This window comes from Archocentrus centrarchus, chromosome 11 (assembly GCF_007364275.1).
Source record: "Archocentrus centrarchus isolate MPI-CPG fArcCen1 chromosome 11, fArcCen1, whole genome shotgun sequence".
In the NCBI taxonomy this organism is placed as follows: Eukaryota; Metazoa; Chordata; class Actinopteri; order Cichliformes; family Cichlidae; genus Archocentrus; species Archocentrus centrarchus.
In genome coordinates this window covers 19,615,508-19,641,067 of record NC_044356.1, presented here as the reverse complement: position 1 = coordinate 19,641,067, position 25,560 = coordinate 19,615,508, and the positions used below count along the sequence as shown (strand labels likewise).

The 25,560-nt window shown below is 40.8% G+C and overlaps 3 protein-coding genes across 3 annotated transcripts; 1 reads left to right on the top strand and 2 right to left on the bottom strand.

Moving 5' to 3' along the window:
• Window positions 1-4,655: 4,655 nt before the first annotated feature.
• On the bottom strand, window positions 4,656-18,434 carry pex1 (peroxisomal biogenesis factor 1). Its single transcript, XM_030741003.1, has 24 exons — window positions 18,241-18,434; window positions 16,769-16,915; window positions 16,552-16,635; window positions 16,281-16,395; window positions 15,419-16,116; window positions 15,162-15,281; window positions 14,905-15,025; window positions 14,648-14,754; window positions 14,387-14,472; window positions 14,142-14,274; window positions 13,877-13,973; window positions 13,617-13,787; window positions 13,357-13,511; window positions 13,079-13,265; window positions 12,765-12,931; window positions 11,396-11,530; window positions 11,211-11,275; window positions 10,895-11,037; window positions 9,687-9,790; window positions 9,375-9,551; window positions 8,723-8,968; window positions 8,409-8,603; window positions 8,096-8,226; window positions 4,656-4,932 (listed from the first exon to the last, which is right to left on the bottom strand). Exons 1-24 carry the CDS (start codon window positions 18,346-18,348, stop codon window positions 4,848-4,850), a joined length of 3,777 nt encoding a protein of 1,258 aa, XP_030596863.1. The 5' UTR covers window positions 18,349-18,434; the 3' UTR covers window positions 4,656-4,847.
• A 153-nt stretch (window positions 18,435-18,587) lies between these two features.
• On the top strand, window positions 18,588-21,368 carry rbm48 (RNA binding motif protein 48). Its single transcript, XM_030741387.1, has 5 exons — window positions 18,588-18,725; window positions 19,876-20,066; window positions 20,148-20,293; window positions 20,521-21,062; window positions 21,171-21,368. The coding sequence occupies exons 1-5, from the start codon at window positions 18,597-18,599 to the stop codon at window positions 21,231-21,233; spliced, it is 1,071 nt and encodes a 356-aa protein (XP_030597247.1). The 5' UTR covers window positions 18,588-18,596; the 3' UTR covers window positions 21,234-21,368.
• Window positions 21,150-25,151, bottom strand: clxn (calaxin). Its single transcript, XM_030741388.1, has 6 exons — window positions 25,088-25,151; window positions 24,783-24,941; window positions 22,155-22,259; window positions 21,768-21,919; window positions 21,531-21,635; window positions 21,150-21,436 (listed from the first exon to the last, which is right to left on the bottom strand). The coding sequence occupies exons 1-6, from the start codon at window positions 25,143-25,145 to the stop codon at window positions 21,386-21,388; spliced, it is 630 nt and encodes a 209-aa protein (XP_030597248.1). The 5' UTR covers window positions 25,146-25,151; the 3' UTR covers window positions 21,150-21,385.
• Between the last annotated feature and the right edge of the window lie 409 nt (window positions 25,152-25,560).

Genomic DNA, 25,560 nt, shown 5'->3' with positions numbered 1-25,560 from the left:
GCATGCGTACAAGCACATGGGGGCCATACAAACTACTGAGGACCATTTTTTTGCTGCAATGAATTTTCAGCAAAATGGACTAGCCTGCTGCATCATTTTTTCACTTTGATTTTCAGGGTGTCTTTGAATTCAGCCCTCTGTAGGTTGATAATTTCCATTTCCATCAAACAATGTGGCATCCTTTCATTTCTAACACATTAACCAGTCCCTATCAGCATAGCTATCAAGCATGATTTTTCTTTTTTATTCCCATTGAGAGCTGATGTGTTTTCAACGTGTTCCTGTAATTTTTTTTTTTTTTTTTGAGCAGTATAATTTGAAAGTACTTTTAGAAGGAGTTGGTGTAAAAAGATGAGGGAAAAGTATGATCACCAAAGGCATTACAATCCATTGGGGGTGGGGGGATCAAAGTGCATACCCGAAAACAAATTGCATCACACATGCATAAAACATCAACTTCATCCTAACAATAAAGATAGAATTTCTAAGTAAATTAGCTGTGAACAGACAGACGTGCACTGGCTGTAACTTTTCATCCTGCTGCAGCACCCAGAGCCCTGACCCAGGATTATCAGAGGAAAATGATTGCATCAACCCAGACAAAGATCATCCCATTGAAAGTGGGAAACTGTGATTTAGATGAATGAATACAACTCTGGAAGTGATTTTCGTGCCAGCCCCAACAGTTGCTTAATCTCAGCAATCTGAAAGTCTCATCTTTGGTGGTGCTGGTTGGTATGGTGACTGATTGAAGAGCTCTTCACAGAGTTCTGCAGTCAGTCTGCATTTGCAAGTGTTTCACAGGCACAACAGAACTAATGCGCGTCTAATAGAGCCAGAGGTGGAGTCTGCCAAGATGTGCTCGCCCTGAATCACTGGGAAACTGCTGTAAATTAGAAGAAGCTAAGTTAATGTGTATCACTAATTGCAACATCTGAAATGGTTTATGACCACAGCCGGGATGAGGCAGATGAGAAAACAATCTTACCACAAAATCTAGAGTATGTGTTAAGGAAGCTTCACTGGATTAGTAGAATTCTATTTTTTTGTTCGTTTGTTTGTTGTTGTTGTTTTTTGATTTATTTTTTATTTGTTTGTGTTGGGGTTTTGGTTTTTTTTTGGTTTTTTTTGTTTTGTTTTGTTTTTTTGGGGGGGGGGGGGGCTTATACAATGCGATTAAAGTTCATTCCTGACATCAGAAACCAAACTCCCTTAGGACATTAAATACAGTACCATTTATGATGCTAAATGAGTTTTTCCTCAGTTACACGCTGAACTTGTCTTCTAATTACTGAAGCTTTAACAACTACAGAACAATGGTGTATGTATTCATAAAAATGCCCTACTTTTTCTTGCACCTTGCAGTCATATCCCTGCCAGAAAATGTACCTGTCAAGAAGAAACAAAACCTAACAGAGCTAAAATGGTCCCACACTCATCTGTCATCTCCGCCTCTCACTTATTCCGTTTTATACATTTTAGTCAAATCCCATCACAGCATCTTTTTTTTTTTTTGCTGTTGTTCTATTTTCTCATATATCATCTCTCTTCTGTTTCATCAAAATCCGTCATACGCAAGGCCTGTTCTCCTTTGCGTTGATCAGCATCTAATTTTAGTGAAGGCTGACACCTCTTGATGTTGTAAAATGAACAAGTGCTTTGTTGTATACCAGAGCCCTTGAATCACTTGCATTGACTTTGAAAAGCTGGAGCACCAGTGGGGAGGAGGAGGGGCTGATGAAAAAGAAACTTTTTTTTTAAAACATGATAATTAATGAGGTAAACATTGCCCCGGGTGCCTGTTTTTGTGATCGGAAGTCTAGCTCCTATAATTTCCACCCAAATTTACAAAAAGTCACCATATGTTCAGCTGTGTTGAGATTTGATAAAGAAGAGATTTGGGAGACTGAAAAGATGGATGACGATGAACTCACAACCACAGGGAGTGGCTGTCTGATGTGCCAATAAATCTTCTGGATTTCCCCACTGCTAGCCCCCTAACCTGCCACCCAAAGCTGCACCAAATGAAACAAATGTCTGATTGGGGGGGGGCGTCCCTCAACCGGGTGCAAGATGTGTTCAACTTTGACTGTGTGTCTGTCTTTTGTTCAAGACACAATAGGCGTGGCTCCTAAGCCGACCCTGCTGTGCCACCACTTCTGCAGAACTGGCAGGCAGAGAAATTCCTACAGGATGATCAATAAGGCATCGGTATTATTTCCTTAAGTCCATGAGACAGAAATGAAATGCTTCTAATCAAAAGCCTATTTGTGTCTCCTTCTCCTTTGTGTAATTTAAAAAGTGCTTTCTTGTGGATTTCTGACTGTCGCATTACAGGTGAGACAGATTGATTATGAAGTGGAGAGACTCCCACTGGGCCATTTTTTCATGCTGCATTGTGTGGGACTGACACAAGACTAAGGGAAGCCAAAACCAGCCCTGAGTGTCTATATTTACCAGTGCAGAACCTGCCAGTGCCTGTGTGTGGGATGACAGCAGGAATATCGCTTCAATAGGAAAATGTTGTGAAGACGGCTTATTGCAACAGCCGAGGAACAGGCTGAAGATTCAGGTAAGATTGTCAGCTGTTTGAGGTGCTGTGGGAACCTTCGGTTATTGAGATACAGGACCTGCAGGTATTTTAGGCACTAAAAGGTTAAAACCAGTAATAAAAAGAAGGTTGAAGCCAAACAGAGGCCATGTACACTTTGGGAGAGTTATGGTTTGATGGATGTATCATATCCTTTCATAAAGTGCTCGTGTGTTTCTAGAGCTTTTTATTGGAACTGTTTGAAAACAACAGTGCATTTTATAGTATTGGAAGATATTTTCATGGTGTTTTAAAATCTAAAAAAGGGTTTTGGGTTAAAAGTCTTCAGAGAGACTGCTGATTGATTGGTGGTGATTAGTGGGATGTCTGTGTCCTAATTATTAGAAGTCTCACAGCTAAAATATAGCGATGAGTGCAGTTCAGCCTATTACGACACTACCAGTAGTGATGTCTATTAACCCTGGCTGATTGTTTGGGTTTTAGTACATGAGGGTTACACTCACAGACTCCACTTTCAAATTGCTCCTTTCTAATTTATCATAACTTTAATCTTTCTCAATTTATTTTTATACTTGTAGCCATTAAAATATAAAACTAATTTATGACGTCTGTGTGACCCAACAGCTGAGTGGTTGGGACTCTTACCATGTGGATACACATCCAGTGTACAGCTGCTCTCTGATTGGTAACTAGCTAAACCATGTGCTGTGTGCCCCTCGATGGCCTAGGCTTTCTCCCAGTTTTCTCTCTTCATTGTACTTAAAAAAGGCTAAATAAAATGTCCAAAGAAAAATCAATAAAAATAAACCCTCACTTTTACATGTCATGGATCCCTTTAAGTTTAGTTTTTATTTTGAAATGACAGATAGTAAAATAGCTTAAAAATACAAAATGCTAATTATTATACACTCACGGTCGCTTTATTAGGTACTCCTTGTTAGTACTGGGGTAGGACCCCATTTTCCCTTTTGAACTGACTTAATTCTTTGCAGCATAGATTCAACAAGGTACTGGAATCATTCTTCTGAGATTTTGGCCCATATTGGCATGATAGCATCACGCAGTTGTGGCAGATTTGTCGGCTGCACATCCATGATGTGAATCTCCCATTCCGCCACATCCCAAAGATGCTCTATTGGATCTGGTGACCGCGTGAGTACAGTGAATTCACTGTTATGTTCAAGAAACCAGCTCAAAGTAGTTTGAGATAATTTGAGCCTTGTGGCATGGTGTGTTGTCCTGCTGGAAGCAGCCATCAGAAGATGGGTACACTGTGGTCCTCATGGGATGGACATGGTATTTAAACAATGTTCAGTTAGCACTAAAGGGCCAAAGGTGTTCCAACACAATATCTCCCTCACTATTACACCACCAGCAGCAGCCTGACCCTGTGAAACATGACGGGATCAATCCTTTTATGTTGTTTACATCAAATTCTGACCCTGCCATCTGAATGTTGCAGCAAAAATCGAAACACATCAGACCAGACAGCATTTTTATAATCTTCTATTGTCCGATTTTGGTGAGCCTGAGTAAATTATAGCCTCAGTATCCTGTTCTCTGCTGATAGGAGTGGCACTCAGTGTGGTCTTCTGCTGCTGTAGCCCACCTGTTTCAAGCTTCAATATGTTGTGTGCGTTCAAAGATGTTCTTTTGCATTGCTCTGTGGTAACAAGAGGCTATTTAGGTTATTGTTGCCTTCCTATTAGCTTGAAGCAGGGTGGTCATTCTCCTCTGACATCAACAAGACATTTGCACCCTGAGAACTGGAGATTTTCTCTTTTTCGGAGGATTTCCTGTAAACCCCAGAGATGGCTCTGTGGGAAAATCCAAGCAGATCAGAAGTTGCAGAGAAAGCACCAGTGTCCTAATAATAACTGCCATCTACTTAGGAAATGCTCCTACATTTGTGCTTGCTGGTTCACTGTCATGGCTTATTGGGCACTTTAATGGAACTGAGTCATTAATGTTATTAATTACTCTTGTGCTTTTCTTGTTGCAAAGTCAAAATGGTTATCATGAAAAAGAAGTTTCCACCCTGCATTAGCTTTAAACCCCGGGGGGGGGGGGGGATAAAAAAATAATCCAAGATGCTTACAAAAACCAAGTTAGAGAAAATTTTAATTTTTAATTCAAACAAGTACATAATTTATACCTAATTATAATGTGCATATGTGCATTAATTACATTCAAGTCATTTCAAGTCTCATTCACAACCAAGTCAGTAAAGAACATTATATAAACACTGTATTAATTTACAATGTCAAAATTCAACTGAAATGGTTAAACCATTTGATCAAGCTAAAGTCACACGTTGTCCAGGTTTCAATTTGACAGAATGAACAGATTTTCTGTCTCCCGAAACACCGAAGCCTTCATACCTAAAGAAAATAAAAAAGACAAAATTTACATTAAAACACCGTCTCAATCAAATGGGCTGAATGTACAGTTAGGTCCATGAGTTTTTTGGGGGCACTGACACATTCTTTTTGTAATTCTGCCTCTGCACACCACAACAGTGGATTTGAAATCAAACCATCAATTGTGAAGTTCAGACTTTCAGCTTTAATTTAAGGAGGTTTAACAGAAGTAGTGCAATAACTGGAATCGCAGCCATTTCTTTTTTTTTACACAGTCCTCAATTTTCAGAGGCTCAAAAGTAATTGAACAACTAACTGATAAACAGTTTCACTGACAAACAGGTTAGACTTTGCCAGAAAACATCTAAAAGAGCCTGCACAGTTCTGGGAAAAAAATTCTTCAGACAGAAGAAACCAAGATGAACTTGTAAAAAGAAAAGTATGGAGGAGGAGAGAAACAGCTCATGATCTGAAGCATAAAACATTATCTGTCAAACATGGAAGCAATGTTATGGCATGGGCATGCATGGCTGACAGTGCCGCAACACTAGTGTTTATTGATGATATGACTGCTAATAGAAGCAGCAGGATGAATTGTGAAGTGTGCAGGGCTATAATCTCTGCTCAGATTCAGCCCAATGCTGCAAAACTGTCCAAATGGATAATGACCCAAAGCAAACTGCAAAAGCAACTCAAGAGTTTCGCAAGGCAAAGACCTGGGATATTCTTCAACAGCCAAGTCAGCCACCTCATCACAACCCAACAGAGCAGCTTTTCAATTATACAAAACTGAATGCAGAAAAAAATGAGCAGCAACTGAAGGCAGCTGTACTAAAGGCCTGGTAGAGCAACTCAAGGGAGGACACAGAGCATTTGGTGATGTCTGTGGGTTCTAGACTTCAGATGGTCATTGACTGCAAAGGATTTTCATCCAAGTATTAAAAACAAATCCTTATATTCAGAAACATGTTAGTTTTTCCAATTATTTTGAGCATCGGAAAATGGGCGACTGTGTATAAAAATGACTGTAATCCCTAAACAGTTAATGCAAATGTTTTATTAAACCCCCTTTAAGCTGAAAAGTCTGCACTTCAGTCACATCCTGACTGTATAAAGTAAAAGCCACTGTGGTGATGTACAGAGGCAAAACTGCAAAAACTGTATGATTGTCCAAGAATGTACACTGCTCAAAAAAATAAAGGGAACACTTAAACAACACAATATAACTCCAAGTAAATCAAACTTCTGTGAAATCAAACTGTCCACTTAGGAAGCAACACTGATTGACAATCAATTTCACATGCTGTTGTACAAATGGAATAGACAACAGGTGGAAATTATTGGCAATTAGCAAGACACACTCAATAAAGGAGTGGTTCTGCAGCTGGGGACCACAGACCACTTCTCAGTACCTATGCTTTCTGGCTGATGTTTTGGTCACTTTTGAATATTGGTGGTGCTTTCACACTCGTGGTAGCATGAGACGGACTCTACAACCCACACAAGTGGCTCAGGTAGTGCAGCTCATCCAGGATGGCACATCAGTGCGAGCTGTGGCAAGAAGGTTTGCTGTGTCTGTCAGCGTAGTGTCCAGAGGCTGGAGGCGCTACCAGGAGACAGACCAGTACACCAGGAGACGTGGAGGAGGCCATAGGAGGGCAACAACCCAGCAGCAGGACCGCTACCTCCGCCTTTGTGCAAGGAGGAACAGGAGGAGCACTGCCAGAGCCCTGCAAAATGACCTCCAGCAGGCTACAAATGTGCATGTGTCTGCACAAACGGTTAGAAACCGACTCCATGAGGATGGTATGAGGGCCCGACATCCACAGATGGGGGTTGTGCTCACAGCCCAACACCATGCAGGATGCTTGGCATTTGCCAGAGAACACCAGGATTGGCAAATTCGCCACTGGTGCCCTGTGCTCTTCACAGATGAAAGCAGGTTCACACTGAGCACATGTGACAGATGTGACAGAGTCTGGAGACGCCGTGGAGAGCGATCTGCTACCTGCAACATCCTTCAGCATGACCGGTTTGGCAGTGGGTCAGTAATGGTGTGGGGTGCCATTTCTTTGGAGGGCCGCACAGCCCTACATGTGCTCGCCAGAGGTAGCATGATTGCCATTAGGTACCGAGATGAGATCTTCAGACCCCTTGTGAGACCATATGCTGGTGCGGTTGGCCCTGGGTTCCTCCTAATGCAGGACAATGCTAGACCTCATGTGGCTGGAGTGTGTCAGCGGTTCCTGCAAGATGAAGGCATTGAAGCTATGGACTGGCCCACCCGTTCCCCAGATCTGAATCCGATTGAGCACATCTGGGACATCATGTCTCGCTCCATCCACCAACATCATGTTGCACCACAGACTATCCAGGAGTTGGCGGATGCTTTGGTCCAGGTCTGGGAGGAGATCCCTCAGGAGACCATCCTCCACCTCACCAGGAGCATGCCCAGGCGTTGTAGGGAGGTCATACAGGCACGTGGAGGCCACACACAATACTGAGCCTCATTTTGACTTGTTTTAAGGACATTACATCAAAGTTGGATCAGCCCGTAGTGTGTTTTTCCACTTTAATTTTGTGTGTGACTCTAAATCCAGACCTCCATTGGTTAATAAATTTGATTTCCATTGATGATTTTTGTGTGATTTTGTTGTCAGCACATTCAACTTTGTACAGAACAAAGTATTCAATGAGAATATTTCATTCATTCAGATCTAGGATGTGTTATTTGAGTGTTCCCTTTATTTTTTTAAGCAGTGTATTTAAACTTAACTGTATCTCTCTGTATTCCTCATTCAAGACAGCAAATACAGTGTCCAACTGCTCTAATTCAGCTGTTAATATTATTTCACAAACACAGTACAGCACATACAAGTACTGCAACTTACAATGTTTTTAAAAAAAGGGCTGAATATTGAGAGAGATTTGAATATTGATCCATAGTACTCCTTTGCTGCTACCTGGCAGGAGCTTTGAGACAATAGTTTGTATTGTTTTTCCTATTTTTTAATTTCCTCCTGTTGGTGACACTTAAAGTAGCTTATGCCCTTGATAAATTGAGCTTATTAAAGTATTTTTAAACAGTTTTTTAAATAAATAATTACTATTAAACTCCTGAAATTTTTAATTCCTGTAGAATCCTGCAGGAATTAACACCAATACATCTGTATTGCTCACTCACAGTTTTGTGTATCTCTTCCAGTCGGCTTGGCTGAGGGAGGGCTTGGTCACGGCCAAGGCAGCGTTTACATGAGCCTGACGCAGCAGCAGGCCTGGCTGTTTGGTGGCTGGATGCACACAAGCGCGCTCTTCCTACATAAACAATCCCAAAATAATCATACAAATAGTAGCTTGTAAGCAGTTTAACAAGACCTGCCTCTACAGAAGGACACTACCCAGTGGAATAGACTAATAGCGAAGCCAACTAGAATGAAAAAAGTCATCAGAACACCAGAGCATTCAGATACTCAAATATATTCATTGTTGTCACTTACATTGGCTCTCCTGTAGTTGTTCTTAATGTTAATAATGTCTTGTTGTAGACGCTCCAGCTGCTCTGGGGCAGGCTCTTCGTATCCCCTCTGTATGGAGGGCATGAAGGCAAGATTGACTGAACTAACGGGTTCACGAACTGATCCTCCTGTAAAGTCATTGCTCATGGAACTGGGTCCAGAGACGCACTGGGAGTTCTGTTAAAGGAGGAGAAATGAAAGAAGAAAAACAGACAAAAATTATCAGTGACAACACTTTTGGGTATATTATACGCAGTGTTATACTTATACTTATACTACATGGTGGTAGTGCTCACCGGCTTTGAACTCTGTGAATTCTCCAACTCTGACTCGTAGGAACTTCCAAAGTACAGTCTCCAGACATTGCTGTGGTGGTGTTTGTCTTCTGCATGAAGCTCACTGGGCTCCAGGACAACCATGGACTGGTCCAGCCCCATGCCTGACCCTCCCTCTCCCACCGAGTCATCTGAGCCACTGCCATGGTTGGTCGGGAAGATCATGGAAGAAAGGCTCATGTCGCTTTCCGAGCCAGAGGTCAACTCCTGATTGCCACATAGGAAGAGAGGGTTTAGAAGTTCATATATACACAAGGATTTGTAGTGTCCAGCATGGGTCTTAACTGTACTCCTACAGCTCACTTTGACATTAGTTTAAGCTTATTCTGCTCAGGTAAGTTATTCAATCATATTTCTTGTCACCAACGTTGGAGATAAATTAAATTAAGCTGGAAACTGATAATGGATTCAGAACTGGAGCAACTCACATACAAAAAAAAAAAAACATCATTTAATTTGCTTTGTGGGACAAAAAAATACTTCACTGCTTCAACATGAACTATGAATAATCTGAAAATGGACTGACCAACAATTCCCTGACTTCCTGGTTTATTAGCCTAAGGTAATACATAATAACAGGCTCATCAGACAATCTTAAGTACAATAGACTCACACGTGGTGGGCTGGTGCCTGTGCTGTTATGGACAGCCTCCAGCTGTGCATTGTAAAGCAAGGCTTTCAGATCTGCCCCGGTAAACTGCTCTGTTGCTGCTGCCAACTGTTCCAGGTCAACATCAGGAGCCAGGGGGACGCCTGCACTCAGAGCTTTCAGGATCTCCACACGAGCCTCCTGGAAATGTGACACAATAGTTGGGATTTAAAACAATGTAACATAACATTATTTTGTGTCTTTTAAGAATTGATTCATATAGAATGAGTTTAGAAGTGCAGTGGTATTAATTAATAGCTATTATAACCAACAAACCAGGTCAGGAGGAGAGCAGTAGAGGGATTTGTCCAGCCGTCCAGGTCTCAGCAGAGCCGGGTCAATCAGATCTGGTCGGCTGGTGGCCGCAAGCACATACACACCTACAAACACGAAGAATTCTCATTTAATTTAAACTGTGTCCATATCCCTTCCAATAACTATATGCTCAAAATCTACTGGCCCCAGGTTTAGGGTGTACTTATACTAGACAATCAGTATCACGCCAAAGCATATTTGATTTACTGTGACCACCACATAACATGCTTGGTCGTGACTTTGTGAACCATTGCTAGGTTCACTTGAAGAGGTGGGCACATTAGGCAGCAGCAGGACTCTGGTACAGCACAAATGTGATCACTAACTGCCTAAGCATGGATCATCAGTGCTTCACCAATGAAAACCTCATCTGTCTAAACCAGCAGAAGTAATTAAGTAAGTAATTAAGAAATCTATAAAGGAATTCAAGAGGAGTGTTCACTGCTTCGAAAACTGCCCAAAATACATAAAATCATCGCTGTGCTTAGCACAGTGTTTTTCAAAAGCATGCGAGTGCAAGAGTTGAGATGCCGAGACAAACTGAAGAGCACTTGTGTCTACACGGTTAAGTGCAGTGTGAGTGGAAGCCAGCTGGGGAGGCAGGCAGGGGAGGACGATGCAACCATGCCTAGTGTAGATTCTCCGTTAGTATATGACTGTATTGACTACACAGTCTTCATAATCACATGGAGGGAAAAAAAGCATCTATCATATGTACATTATTTTCTGCCAGCCTTAAAGGAGGTTTGGGTTTTTCCCTTAAAAAAAATGACAATTATAATAAAAATTTTTAAATTTTCATTTCTAAGTGGAGTTTCAGTTTCACTGTCATTCATAAAAGCACTTTTGTTTATGAAATGGGCAGAAATAAAAAATATAGCCTTCTGCTAAGTAAGGTAACAATGACTCACTGTCATAACTGTATGTGGATCAGTCACGCTTACATGCTTGACAACACCCAAAGGCATGAGAGGCAGAAAAAAAAAACTTCACAGGACCTAACCCTACTAAACTTTAAATGGATATTTCCACACTTTTGTTAAACAAACACATTTAACACACTCAATGCATCTATCATAAATTCCAACAGACTCAGTCACCTGTTAAAACAAATTGTTATTACAAAGCACTCATAACACTGCGTGTAGTATACTGATGTATGACGCTACCCTGCAGTCCTTCCACTCCATCCAGCTGGGTGAGGAGCTGGTTGACCACGCGGTCGGTTACACCTGTGCTGTCGTGGCCCCTCCTGGGGGCCAGGGAGTCAAACTCATCGAAGAACAGGATGCACGGCTTGGCGGCTTGTGCCCTGGAGCAGAGAAAAGAGGAAGTAATCGAAGGGAATTAAAAAGAAAATACTCCAGTTATGTGAAACGTCATTACTTTATCATTACTACGAATGTTTGATGTTACTAATTATAACGTACAACAAAGTAATAACAGAGCAGTGGGTTGTTGGGAGGAGTTTAAATGTTCACTAACCTCTGGAAGACATCACGGACTCCCTGCTCACTGGCTCCGATGTATTTACTCAGAAGTTCAGGTCCCTGGAGAGAAAGTTAAAAACAAAAAAAAAAAAAAAAAACTCTTGTTGTTGTAGATACATTTTGCTCTCATCCAGAGGGGTACAGTCTTCTTTTGGCTATGCAGGCTAAAGCCCAGCTTACCTTGATGCTGATGAAGTTCATACCACTGTCTCTGGCTACAGCTCTGGCCAGCAGTGTTTTTCCTGTACCTGGAGCGCCATACAGCAGTATTCCTGAGCGATGGCGGATGGGAAGATTGGAGAACAGGACTGGATACTGGAACACACCAAAGATCCACAATCAGCAACTGTGCAATAAGTTATGTTGAATTTTAGGCTTGTCTGTTGGTGTATGGGAAACATCTCTACATTCTTTGGATTTAATGTTAAAAATACAAAAACACTCATTAGAAGCTCAAGCAGTCGTGGCCATTTTTCCTAAAACCAGTGTGATGATTTGAAGAATACCACGCACAGCAGAGCAGTCTGGGGGCTAGCTGCATCAAAAACAGATCAAAGAACCTCACAGTACAAAAACACCCTCAATTATGTTCTGAAACTGAAAGCATCATCGTGAACCATATTTGAAGTAAATATATCAGAAATAATTGTTAAAAAGGGGTCAGTTGGGGGACTTTTAAATGATGCAATTATGCTGCAACTAAGACTAGGCTGTAAGTCGATGATTTACAGAATCCAAAGATAAATTAAATCAGGTAAATAGCTTCATTATTTATTACCATCTTTTACCAGGTTTTCTCAACTATCATAAGACATTTCATGTAACACCTGAGCTAAAAAAACAGATAAACTATGCTGACAGTTTTCCACCTCTCCAAAGAGAAAGGGTTTTTTTTTGGTTTTTTTGGGCTTAAACATATTAGTGGACTAGACAGTTACAGGTACAGATGCTGTTTTTCTTATTGGGAATTTGGAAGTCTTTTTGTTGCTTGTCTTGCAGGCGTTCTTTACCCATCGAAACAGAAATCTGTCACCGTTAGTCAGCACTGTGAAAGTGTTTGGCCAGCCCAGTTCAACTTGCAGGAGACTGCGGTAGCTTCTGTGAAGTGGTTTGCTGCCGTGGAGGAGTTAAAGTCATAACAAGCAGGGAGTAAACTGACTGTCATATATTATAAACTTAAAAATACTGTCTCAAAATGCTTCTCTTAAAAGAGCAGACCCACAGACCTACGTAGGAAAGATGCTGCTTTGAATTTGAACAACTTGTTTAAATGAAAACTTGAAACCAATAAAAATCAGAGACTTAGAAAAGAAAAGTTGACTAAATAAGAGGGCAGATTTTCCTAAATCAGTTGATTCAAATGGTTTATTTTAAATTTTGTCTGTATCCAGCGCTTAATCCCCACTCATGGTGATACTTTCAACTGCTCATATTTACAACAATCAATAGTAAGTATAGTGTTTAAAATACCCATATAACCACTGCATACACCAAATATACCACATTGGTACTAAAACACACTCTTCGTAAATACCAACAGCCAACTGACCTTAGCAGGGAGCAGTATGGTGTCCATAAGCTGCTGTCGCACCTCTTTTAGACCTCCTACCCTGTCCAGCCCAACTCCACTGAGCATGTGGAGGTCTACACCCCACAGAGAGGGGGGTGTGAATCCCTTGAGAGCCTGAGCAAAGTCTCTCCACGACAGACACACACCTGGGAAATACAGGGCACAATCAATGCCCAAAATAAATCTGCATTAGCATCAGTGGTGACATGATGCAACAGGAATATGAAGAACTGAAAGTGATCTTTGAATAAGCAGCATGCAACTTTATTAGGAATTTCATCAGTCTTTGATACCTTGCTCACTGTGCCCTCTTTGCATAATGTTAGCATGAACAGCCCGCTCTACCAGTAATACTAGATCTTGAGGCGTGTATCCCTCTGTCTCCTTAGCAACTGCCCCCAGGTCAAGACCCTGTAAGGTCTCAACAGGCAGGCAGGACTTCCTCAGGATCAGATGGTGCAGGATGTCAGCTCTCTGGGGCTGCAAACCATAAAATTGGCTGTTTTTTTTTTTCCCACCCACTTTGAGTGTGTGTGTTTGTGCATGTACATAGATGTGGATGACTGCTGACCTGGTCAGGTGGCTGAATGTTTACAAATCCCTGGATGAAGTGGGAACCGTGTACCTCAGTCAGAGAAGGATGGAGGGTGTGTTCACTTTGGCTGGTGATGATCAGACACACCAGGCTGGAGTGAACCATCACCTCATCCACCACATCCTTCAGACCTGCAGCCACAAGCAGACAATATTCCTCATCAAGACAGGAAATGATTATTGATCCAGTCTGTCAAAAAAACATTCCCACACGCAAGAAAATATTTTATGCTTTACTCTGAGCAATGTGCTGCTGAAGCAGTGCCTCAGCGCCGTGTTCATGTTCAGGTGAGGCTGGTGCTCGCGTCAAATGATCCAGGTCATCAAGTAGAACAACCGAGGGCTGCATCCACTCTGCCTGCTCAAAAATGTCGTTCAGATTCTGCCTCACAGTTTCTACCCTTTTGCCTAAAAACAAAAAACAAAAACAATAAATGAAGTTCCATTTCAACTTGTTTTCGTTGTTTTCAGTAAATGTTCGCGAAATCTTTCTTGACCTTGTAGCTTTTTGCAGTCTACCACCTCAACGTGTGCATCCAGCTCCTCTCTAGCTTTCCTGCACAGAGCTTGGGACAGAGTGCTTTTCCCACTCCCCTGTGGCGACAAGTTATAACACAGTATGTTCCAGACTTAATAAAAAAGTACTGGTTAAGATAAGAATGCATTCAGTTACTTGACTCCTTTGTTTACTGGTCAGTTTAAGCTGACAAAATCAGTGCTATTACATATCAATTTATCTTATTTTGTTATGTAAAGAGATACCTTAGCACCAGTGATAAGAAGGGCTCCACCTTGGAGTCCCCGTCCAATAGTACCCAGCTCTTGTGAGAGGGGACTACCCAGAAGACTATGAGAGATAAACTCAAACCCAGTCCTACAAAGGTCATCTATCCCACTGGGAAAAGATAGAGAAGCAAAAAATATGGACTGAAACTGATGAAAAAAAGAAAGAAAAAAAAAGAGGTTGCTTAAATGATGCACAGGTGCTGAGTTAACTAAAGACATACCCAAGAATACTAAGTGAGGGAAGCTCTGGGTGAAGTGTTTCAGCTCCAGGTTTCACAGCTGGGGTAGTTACTGGCGCTCTGTCTACCTGAAGTTAACACAAAGAGATGACTGTGAACAAACTCAGATTTTTGCTTCTTAAAAACAATGGCTCTATCCCTCATTAGTGCAGAATTATTTAATAAAAACTGGATGACACAATCTGTTTTCATGCAAATCATTTAAAAATAAAGATTTATGATTTTCTATTTGCATGGAAATACCTGTATGTCTTTCTTCTGGATGACAGTGGGTGCTAGCAGAAACAGCTGGTCTGTAGGTTCAGTCTGTGGTTCTGGTTTCAGCACAGTTAAAGCAAACTCGAGCTTTGCTAAAAAACAAGGGAAAAAAAGGCAATTTTAAGACATTTATTATTATTTTGAGCTTTTTTTTTTTTTTGCATAGCCATATGCAGATCTGTCTGTACAGGATTTATAAATACACTTCATAAGCTTGTAACGGACATGTAGAAATGAATCACCATCAGTTCCATGTAGGAGGATGGTGCCAGACCGTGCTGTGAGACAGGCTAAAGGTTCGTGACTCTGTGTGTGCAGCCAACCAAGTAAAGCTGTCTGGATCTCCTCATCATCCTCCTCAGGCTCAAATGCCAAAAATCAGATGGACATAAAGAAAAGAAGCACAACAAATTTTTTGCAACTTTGAACAAATTATATCCCCCTTATAATTTATTTTACATCCAACATCTTTACTGTAGAGGTACACTTCAGGACTCACCAGTGGATTTAGCGGTTGTAGGCGAATAGTAGAGGCTACTTTGATAGCTGATTTCACTGGCTTAATTCTTATTGTTGAATGGGCAAGGATACCCAGCCTGCTGGCCAGAGGCTGTGGAATCTAAAAAAACAAAACAAAACAAAAACTGTAACAAAAATAGAAAGGACTGCGGTACTGGTAAGATGCCATCATTTATCTGGGGTTAGTGTTGAGAACTGTGTCATACAGGATATTTTTCTTTTAGACACCACACTCACCCATACTCTTCCACTGTGGATCTCTCCTTTGCTTCTTTGCTTGCACGCAAGCAGCTCAGTACAGTGACATACTGCCCTGACCACCATGGCCTCCTCTTCTTTCACCTCTTCTTCTTCAGGCATAGCACTACCTTTAGCAGCTCTTGCTTTCTTCTTTTTCTCCATTGCCCGCTTGGTTTTGTCCCTCGTTTCTTTGGGGGATGGAACTTTGGAGATAAGGCCATATGTAATTGAAGCATGACCTTCACTCAGCCTGGCATTGAAACTGTGGCTCCAAGGAAATATGTGAATAGCGCCAGTTGCAACATGGCTTATAGTGCTGAGAGAGTGGGGAGGTGAACTGCACACTCTGTACAGAGAGTCGGTAAGAAGGGCGGGGATTTCAGGTAAAGGCGGTTGCTCTTTAACTGGGTCATAAGCACCCTTTATCATATGGCGAAAGAGGTTTTTCAGGTCAGCTATGCCACCCCACTGGTGGCTGCTAGGGGTAGAGGGGGTAGAGGAGGTAGTTTCTGACGATGGTCCTGAATAGGAGGAGGAAAAATCCACGTTTGGCTGTCTGTGAAAATTTTCTTGGTTTGGGTTGGATTTTACTAGAGAATCTCTGAGGGTGCCAATTTCAGCACGGATTTTCGGGGATACAACAAGTTCTGTGAATTGCTCCAGACGACCATAGGGCACACTTGGAGAAAGTGAAGCTGTGCAGAATAATAAAAAAAGTAAACTGCGTTAATAAAAGTCAAACATTAAAAAAAAAACAGGTAAGTAGTCATTACTGTTTGGGTTTTTTTTTATCTTTCTCCAAATTTTGCAGGTTTTTATATGAAAACAAACATTTACAGGATATAATAGAATAACTGACCTATTCGAATATAGATTACTGTGTGGTTGTTCACCCACACAGGAAACACAGCATCTTGGAAAACCACTCTGATCTGATCCAATAGTCGCAGCTCCAGCGCAGAACTGTGGAGCTCCTAGGGATGTCAGTCACATGAAAGCGATATATTAATAGTTTTTAAAAGTGCTTTAAAAAGGAGGAGCCGCCTTGTAGTTATCAGTGTGTGTATTTAAGATAGTGCACACTTGTATGAAGACAAGTTTCACATACTGTGTGTCACTAAATTACCCACCAAGATCTCCCAGTCATCAGATGACAGAGGCTCCACAAACACCCGATGCAAAGATGAGACCTGATGACATGGCCTTAAGAAGCCCTGAGGGAAACCAAACAACCAATAAGTCCATATAGAAACTGACAATTACTGTACACTGTCACAAGATGGAGAAAATGAGCTTTTTCTGTAAGAAAATACAGCAAAGAACCAATTCCTCAGTGAGGGGCTCTACCTGCTCTCCATCTGTCAGGCCCAGCTTCTCTCCTAGTTGCCGACACAGCTCCACTTTGTGGCTGTCCAGGCTGGAGGTGGATCTGTTTTGAGTCCAGCTGAGAAACACTGAAGACCCATGACCACAGGACAACTCCAGAGGCTGGTTCTGAAAAAGACATTAAATGGGTTGATTATGAACTCCTCTGTAAACAGAAGTATTCTAGAGTCAAATATGAGGCCATATATCTAAAGCTTGGTCAAAAATGGGTTATGCAACAGGACAATGATCCCAAGCACAGCAGCAAATCTGCAGATTTGAAGGGCTGAAAAAATAAAGAATCAAGGTGCTGCAATGGTCCAATCAGGGTCCAGACCTCAACTTGATTTTTTGTTACACCAATTTATTGTTATTTTTATATTATATTATGTTATATTATTGGCAATTTTTGAAGAGAAAACAGCTTGAAAAAAGTTGAAAACCTAAATGAAAACTACTAGTAACTGGCATTATATTGGAAAATGACAAATTTGTAAAACCATTGTCCAAATCACAAAAGCAAAGTTTTGGGATCAAAATATTCTTTTTGCTTGTATTTTTTCATGTACAGATCTATGAAAATGTAGTTTAAACCCAAAGACAAGATAAAAGTGGAAATGTGTTATTACTTAAAAGTTATTGATGATTCATAGGGTGTTCTTAGGTTTTAATAGGACTATATGTTTGCTGAAGCACTTTATTTACTGTAGAATATATCACGATCATGACTCCTTAGCAAACAAATTCTCCTAATTCAATCCGTTTTACACAGTTTAGGCAAACAATGAGTGTTAACCCAGTTTTTGACTTCTTTGTAAGTAAACTGAGGCTTGAAGCTTGAAATAGCAATTCCTGTTGGCAAAAAATGTACAAATATGAGCAGAAAGTCCTCACGTGTTTGCCATCAGAAAGATACTCTCCATTCATGGTAGTGAAGTAATTTAAAAACAGAGAAATTTACGCCTAGATCCCTGCTTCATGCAGTCCTTTGTCACCACCAAGTGAAATCGTAAAGGAACTGCTACAAAAACAGTTCCAATATGGAAACAAATACTGAAAATAGTAATTCGCAACTACCCTCTGTCTGCATATGCTTTAGTATTATGTTTATGACTCAGCTCTGCTTTCCTCTATATTCCAAACATGTTTTCAGCTAGGCATGCAAAGGACTAATTGGAGAATCATTAAAAAGCCATCTTTCCAAATTATTTGCGCTAGTAAGCAGCCTGACGCGAGTCTAAACTGCAGAATTAAAAATGCATTTTGAAGATAACTGACAAAATATCTGAAAAATTAACTTAGAACATTATTAATTTAAAAAATTCAAAAACAGGGCAACACACAAAAAACGGGCTAATATTTTTGCTAAAAAATCGTTTAACCGGACAAAACTTCCACTAATTGTACCTAATGATACTGCTAGGTGGTTGTTAGCTAGGCTATCTTTATCTTACCTCTTTCAGAGAAAGATGCGATATCAGTTTCGAGGGGAGGTATAAAAAGCAATTTTTTGCGTTGTTAAACGAGACATTTACGGGTTGAATGCCCTGATTGCTAAACATAACTGTGACATAGCTTTTTGGCGCTCTGTATGTGAAGCAAGCTATTCCGCTAACATCAAGTGTGTGACAAACTCATAGTCGATCGATGTGCTCCGTGTGTGCGACGCCAGACCAGAGTAGCTGATGTTCTGTAGCACTTGTTTCAAAATAAGACATTCAACCAGGGGGTGCCTTTAATGTAGCCTATTCAACATGCGAATCAACCCTTATTTTGAAATGCGTTAGCCGGAATATTAATTTCCACAAACATGGCGGCTCCCGTCAACAACAATCCTGGCTGCTGGAGGGTCCCAGAGGTTTACAAACATCACGAACAGAGGAAAGTGTGCATTTCTCGACCAAAATATAGGGAAGGAAGAAAAGCCAAAGCGGTTAAGGTAAGAAGAGCCTTCTATTTATAAATATAAGACAAAAAGAGTGTCTCTTGAGTAGTAACGCCGCTTACAGTGCTGTGAAAAAGTATTTGTCCCCTTCCTGATCTCCTTTTTTTTTTTTTGGTACATTTGTCACATGTACATGTTTCAGATCCAAAAACAGATTTTAATATTAGACAAAGACAACCTGAATAAATACAAAATTCAGTTTTTAAAACAATGATTTCCTGTATTAAGATTCAAGAGACCATTTGTACTCTCACGCAAGGTTTGGGAACATTGAAATTGTTGTGCCAAGCTCTCGAGTAACAGTGTAAAAAAAAAAAGAATTATAAATAGAAAAATAGGAAATAAGTAACCGTGCAAGATATAAAAATTTAAGTATATATTACTGTGTACCAGGTTGAGGGAGATTGTGAACATTTTTTAAGACTGTCTAACAGCAGTTTTTGCACAGTAAGTATTCCACAGTAACACAGTATGCTGTAGAGCACAGTGGATATTCCACAGGTAATAAAGTGTATATTCCACATGTAGACCAACAGATATTGCACCAATGAGTGTTAATTGAAAGAGAAAATATTGCACAATAGATTTTATTTGTATAAAAAAACAACAGGACGGTGGTTGTGGCTGTAAGGAAGTCTGGGTTTCTCTGCGTAGGCTGCTGCCCCTGCTATCCGGCCCCAGGTAAATAAAAGAAAGTGGATGAGTGGATAAATTAAATCATCATTTAAAAACTGCATTTGGGTACCAGGGTGGCTCATTGGTAGAGCAGGCAACCACATACATGCCATGAGGCAATAGCTGGCAGCGCAGGTTCGAGTCCTGTCCTGTGCAGTTTGCTGCATGTCTTCTCCCATCTCTTCTCCTGCTTTCCTGTCATAACCTCAATAAATCTGCTGTGGCCAAAAAAAAACCTGCATTTTGTATTTACTCAGGTCATCTTTGCCTAATATTAAAATTTGTTTGTTGATCTGAAACATGTAGATATAAATACAAATAATTTTTCAAAGCACTGTAAAATGTACATAGACAATCACAATAACCAGTTTTTGCAGTTTTCACATGAATATTTTGCCATTAATATATTGCAGTCACGTGCTGCATTGACATTGGAGAGAAACTGTTACCAAACTTATGTTACTTGCAGGTTTACACCATAAATTTAGAGTCTCGTTACCTGATGATCCAAGGGGTCCCGGCGATTGGTGTGATGACTGAGCTGATTCAGCTGTGTGCCCTGTATGGAGCTGTGGAGGAGTACAGGCCCCTGGACGAGTATCCTGCTGAAGAGTTCACGGAGGTCTACCTTGTAAAGTTCCAGAAACTTACAAGTGCCAGGTACAAGATGTAACTTACACCGTTCATTATGCTTGACTGGCAAAGTCTGAAGGACATTGAGAATAATTTGGTCTGTTTCAGAGCAGCAAAGCGACACATGGATGAGAAAAGTTTCTATGGTGGTGTGCTGCATGTGTGCTACGTCCCAGAATATGAGACTGTGGAGGACACTAGACTCAAGCTGCAGGACCGGAGGAGTTATGTCATCAGGGCTGCTCAGAAAAGAGGTATAATTTTCTATCTCACACACACACACAAAACAAGTCACTTTACATCTTTTCATAATTTCTTTGTACATTTCCATCATTTCCCCCTGCCATTTGCACTTTTATTTGAATTTGAACTGTGATCATTTTAAAGTTTGTATACCCTTAATTTCAACCATATTTTTTAAGTTATAAAGGCAAACACGGACTATCTGTTAAGTCTGATTTCTGTCTCATTATTTTCAAAGCGAGAGAAAAGGAAGAGGAAATACAAGAGGAGCCTACTTCATCAGATACAACCACCACATCAGAAAATATCCACACACACAGGCAACCCTCTGGCGGTGACGATACAGGGGAGACTTCAAACGTCAGCCATTATTTGGGCTTTCCTCTACTGCCATTACCTCCCCAAGAACATCATTACTATGGACCTAAAAATCAACGTGGGGTTATACCAACAGAGGACAAAATGGGGACTTTACACAGTACTTCTGTTGATACAGTAGAGCAGCGAGAAGGGAGTTCAAGGCGCAACCAGACCTTATCGAGCAGAGTCACAGACCACAGACAGGAGGCACATCAAGCCGCTGGAGTCAGATTTCTCCCTCGGACCACACACTTAGAGAAGAGGAAACGCAAAATAGAAGAGGCTGCAGAGCACTCCATAACCATTTCTGGAGAAAACGAGCCTTTGATTGGGCCAAAACTACCAGAACCATCCAAACTGGACATGGAGGATAAATCACTGAACACAACGGTCAACCTGATCAGGAACACAATGAAGCAGGTATATATATTTTTTATTTTAATATATCTACTGAAGATAAAAGTTTTTCCACTGTGATCTAAATTGCTTTTGGCATTGTAGTGAAATCAGTTTCATGTTCTTTCTTAGGTGGCATCAGGTCCAGAGATGAAACCAGTGGAGAAGAAGATCAAACCACGCCGTCGGATTTGATCAAGCTGGCTGTCTGATTTATTAAAGGATGTTGAAAGATGACAGTTCAAACAGCTTCTTTATTAATTTTTACAGATTTTGCATCACAGTGCTGTCAGCCATTGCGATAATTATTAAAGATGTCAAGACTGGGAATGCACATAAATATTTCTTTATTGTTCCATTTGTTCCTGAAATACACGTCCCTCAAACTTCTCAATGGTCTGAAAAAAAAAACAAACAAGAAAAGCAGACTGTAAGATTGAGAATCTCTGACAGGGAAATTTAAGAGCTCAGCTGCTTTTCATTTCAGATTACCCTGGAGTCAGGGAGGCAGGTTCCAAAAGCTTCAAGCAATAGGTTCTCATCTTTTACTGCCTTTTTAAAATCTTCAAAAGATGCTTTGCCATCGTGATCATAGTCCTATGGGAGGAAGCACCCAGAGTTAGTAAACTATTTACAGACCAGAGATTTATTTATTTTTTAAATGTGTGTGGAGGTGACACAAAGAGCACATTTAATCAAACAGTTTTATTTGTGCAGCACGCAGCTCACCATCTTCTTCAGGACGATCTCCACCAGGTCTTTGATTCCTTCATCAGGGTCCTCCTCACTGGGCTGCCTGATGAGGCTGTTCTTCAGCATGTGAAACATCTCCTCTCTAGAGATGGCGTTGTCACCATTCAAGTCATACACAGTGAAGCAGTCTGAGCCATGCCAAACAGAAAACAGAAAGGGTTTCATTAGCTAGATAAGCTTGTGACTTTGTGTGTGCGTGTGTGTGTATGAGAGACAGGCAGCTTAAGTATATTAATTAGCCACCTGGCTAACACTGGCACATTTACAGTAATGTTTATCAATATGCACGATACCTGTAAATAAATTTTTTTTTTTTTTAAAGTATTACAAAAATTTTTACAAAAAGTAAGGTTGAGAAGTTACATTTTATTTGTTCCTCCAAGGTCCCCCGAAGAAAAACAGACAGTCCCTCGATCCACTCTTTCACACTGACAATGCCGTCATTGTCTTTGTCAAATGTCCTGAAGACTGAATGACAGTCAGTTATATTCACATTTCCAGGTTAGCCAATGAAAAACAAATGGCTTCTAGTCATTTTTAAATATCTTCAGCATGGCCATCGGGTGATTGAACATAGGCTGGGACACTGTTTTTATTTACATTTTACACAATGTAATGATTTGCAAATCTCATAAACTCATATTTTATTCACAATAGAACATAGAAAACATCAAATATTTAAACAGACATTTTACTATTTCATGAAAAGTACTGGCTCTGAATTTGATGGCAGCAACACAAAAAATTGATAGAGGGCTAGAGAAGTAAGTGGTATTAAAAAGAAACAGCTGGAGGAACATTTTGCAACTAATTTGGTTTACTGGCAACAAGTCAGTAACATGATTGGGTGTTAAAAGAGTGACTTAGAGAGGCAGAGTTTCTCAGAGGTAAAGATGAGCAATCTGCAAAAAAACTCTACAAATTGTGGAAGAGTTTCAGAATAATGTTCCTCAATGTAAAATTGTGAAGACTTTGACTATCTCATCATCTACAGTACATGATATCATTAAAACAGCTCTGGAAATTTCTGTGTGCAAGGCACAAGGCCAAAAAAAAAATCAATATTGGATACCTGTGATCTTTGAGCCTCGGGCAGCTCGACATTAAAAACAGGCATGATTCTGTCATAGAAATCACTCTATAGGCTTAGAAATCAGTCTGAACACTCCGTGCCATCCACAAATGCAGGTTAAAGCTCTGTTGTGCAAAGAAGCCATATGTGAACACAGTCCAGAAACACCACCATCTTCCAGCAGACAACGGGGAAAACTGTTCTGTGATCAGACAAATTGAAATTCTTTTAGGAAAATATGGAAATCGTGTCCTCTAGACTTAATAAGAGAGGAACCACCCAGTTTGGTATCAGTGCTCAGTTCAAAAGCCTGCATCTCTGCTGGTCTGGGTGTGTGTGTGTGTGTGTGGGGGGGGGGGGGGGGGGGGGTTGCCTTAATGCTTAAGGTTTTAGAGCAACATATGCTACCATCCAAATGTCTTTTTCAGGGATGGCCTTACATACATTATATTTCCAAAAGTATTCACTCACCCATCCAAATCATTGAATTCAGGTGTTCCGATCACGTCAATGGTCACAGGTGTATAAAATCAAGCACGTATTCATGCAGACTGCTTCTACAAACATTTATGAAAGAGTGGGTTACTCTCTGGAGCTCAGTGAATTCCAGGCAACAAGTCTAGTCATGAAATTTCCTTGCTATTAATATTCCAGTCAACTGTTAGTGGTATTATAACAAAGTGGGAGTGACTAGGAATAACAGCAACTCAGCCACAAAGTGGTAAGCCATGTAAAATCACAGCGTGGGGTCAGCAGATGCTGAGGTGCAGACTGCTCCAGTTTTCTGCAGAATCCATTGCTACAGACCTCCAAACTTCATGTGGCCTTCAGATTAGCTCAGATAGAGTGCATAGAGAGCTTCATGGAATGGGTTTCTATGGCCTAGCAGCTGCATCTAAGCTTTACATCACCAGGCACATTGCAAAGCATCAGATGAAGTGGTGTAAAAGCTTGCTGCCAATGGACTCTAGACGTGTTCTCTAGAATGGTGAATCAGCACCTTAGTTCCAGTGAAAGAAACTCTTTTTGGACAATTCCATACTCCCAGCTTTGGGGATGGCCTCTTCCTGTTCCAAAATGACTGTGCACCAGTGTCTTAAGGACCCTGCTTTGTGCACTGGCATGAATGAGTGAGTTTGGTGTGGAAGAACTTGACTGACCTGCACAGAGTCCTGACCTCAACCTAATAGAACACCTCTGGGATGAATTAGAGCAGAGACTACGAGCCAGGCCTTCTTATCCAACATCAGTGTCTGACCTCACAAATATGCTTCTGGAAGAATGGTCAGAAATTCCCATAAACACACTCCTAAACTTTGCAGAAAGCCTTCCCAGAAGAGTTGAAGCTGTTATAGCTGCAAAGGGTGGGCCGACATCATATTAAACCCCATGGATTAAGAATGAGATGTCACTCAAGTTCATATGTGTGCGAAGGTAGACAAGTGAGTACTCGGCAATATAGTATATTTAAGCAAGATAATACAAAACCGCATATCTATTACAACAGCATGGCTTCATAGTAGAAGAGTCTGGGTGCTAAACCGGCCTCCATGCAATCCACACCTTCCACCAACTGAAAACATTTGCAGCATCATGAAAGGAAAAATACAACAAAGATGACCCAGGACTGTTGAGCAGCTAGAATCCCATATCAGACAAGAATGGGACAACATTCCTCTCCAAAAAGTCTAGCAGCTGGTCTCCTCGGTCCCCAGACATTTACGGACTGTTGTTAAAAGAAGAGGGGACGCTACACTGCGGTAAACATAGCCTTGCCCCAATTTTTTTGAGATGTGCTGCTGCCATCAAATTGAAAATGAGCTCGTATTTTTCTTAAATTTGTAAATTTACCGAGTAAATGTACATTTGGATACGTTTTCTAAGTTCTGTTGTTAATAAAATAACTGCAAACAGAATACCTCTACCGGTGATCATGTCATCAGTCAGCCCAAAGGTGTTGTGCAGCACGCTTATGAACTTCCCTCTGTCCAGACCATGCACTGCTCTTCCTGAGTTGGTCGGCTTCCCCGTAAGCACGTTAAACTCTTGGATGAGACACTCAGCCTCATTTTTATTGACTATACACAGAAACAAAAAAATGGCTCTCATAACGGTAGTTATATGACTGTAAACATTTTAATATCTGCTAAGTAAAACAATGACATGTAAAGCTGTAAAGTGCGTTAACTTAGTTAGACATGAGAAGTTTAACCGTCATACTCACAGTGCTCCACGTGTTTTGAGATGGTTTCAGCGAGCGCCTGTATCACCTTTCTGTTCATTGCAGATAACTGTCATGAGGCCGCTCAGAGCAGTGTTGTTGTGCTGTCGCCATGGTGAGCGCGAAGCGTTCACGGTAGAGTGTGTACGCAGCGCGCTCACGATTTACTGCTGAAGAGGAAGTATCGCAACTATTCACCCCGTGTTTCTACTTTCTCACAAACGAAAAGCTGCCCGAACACTGACTGTCCCGTATCTGTTCCACTGGAATGACACTGAACCGCTGGTATTCAATACAGTTACGTTTCATACTGAACGGGTACACCTTGCTTAATAAATGAAATCATGGTTTACACCTTATTACACCTTCCTCAGCTCAAAAACACACACTGTGACTGTTAAACACATTTAAAAAAAAATTCTAAGTAAAAGAGGTGGGAATGAAAATGCAGCGAAAGAAGATAAAAAAAAATAATA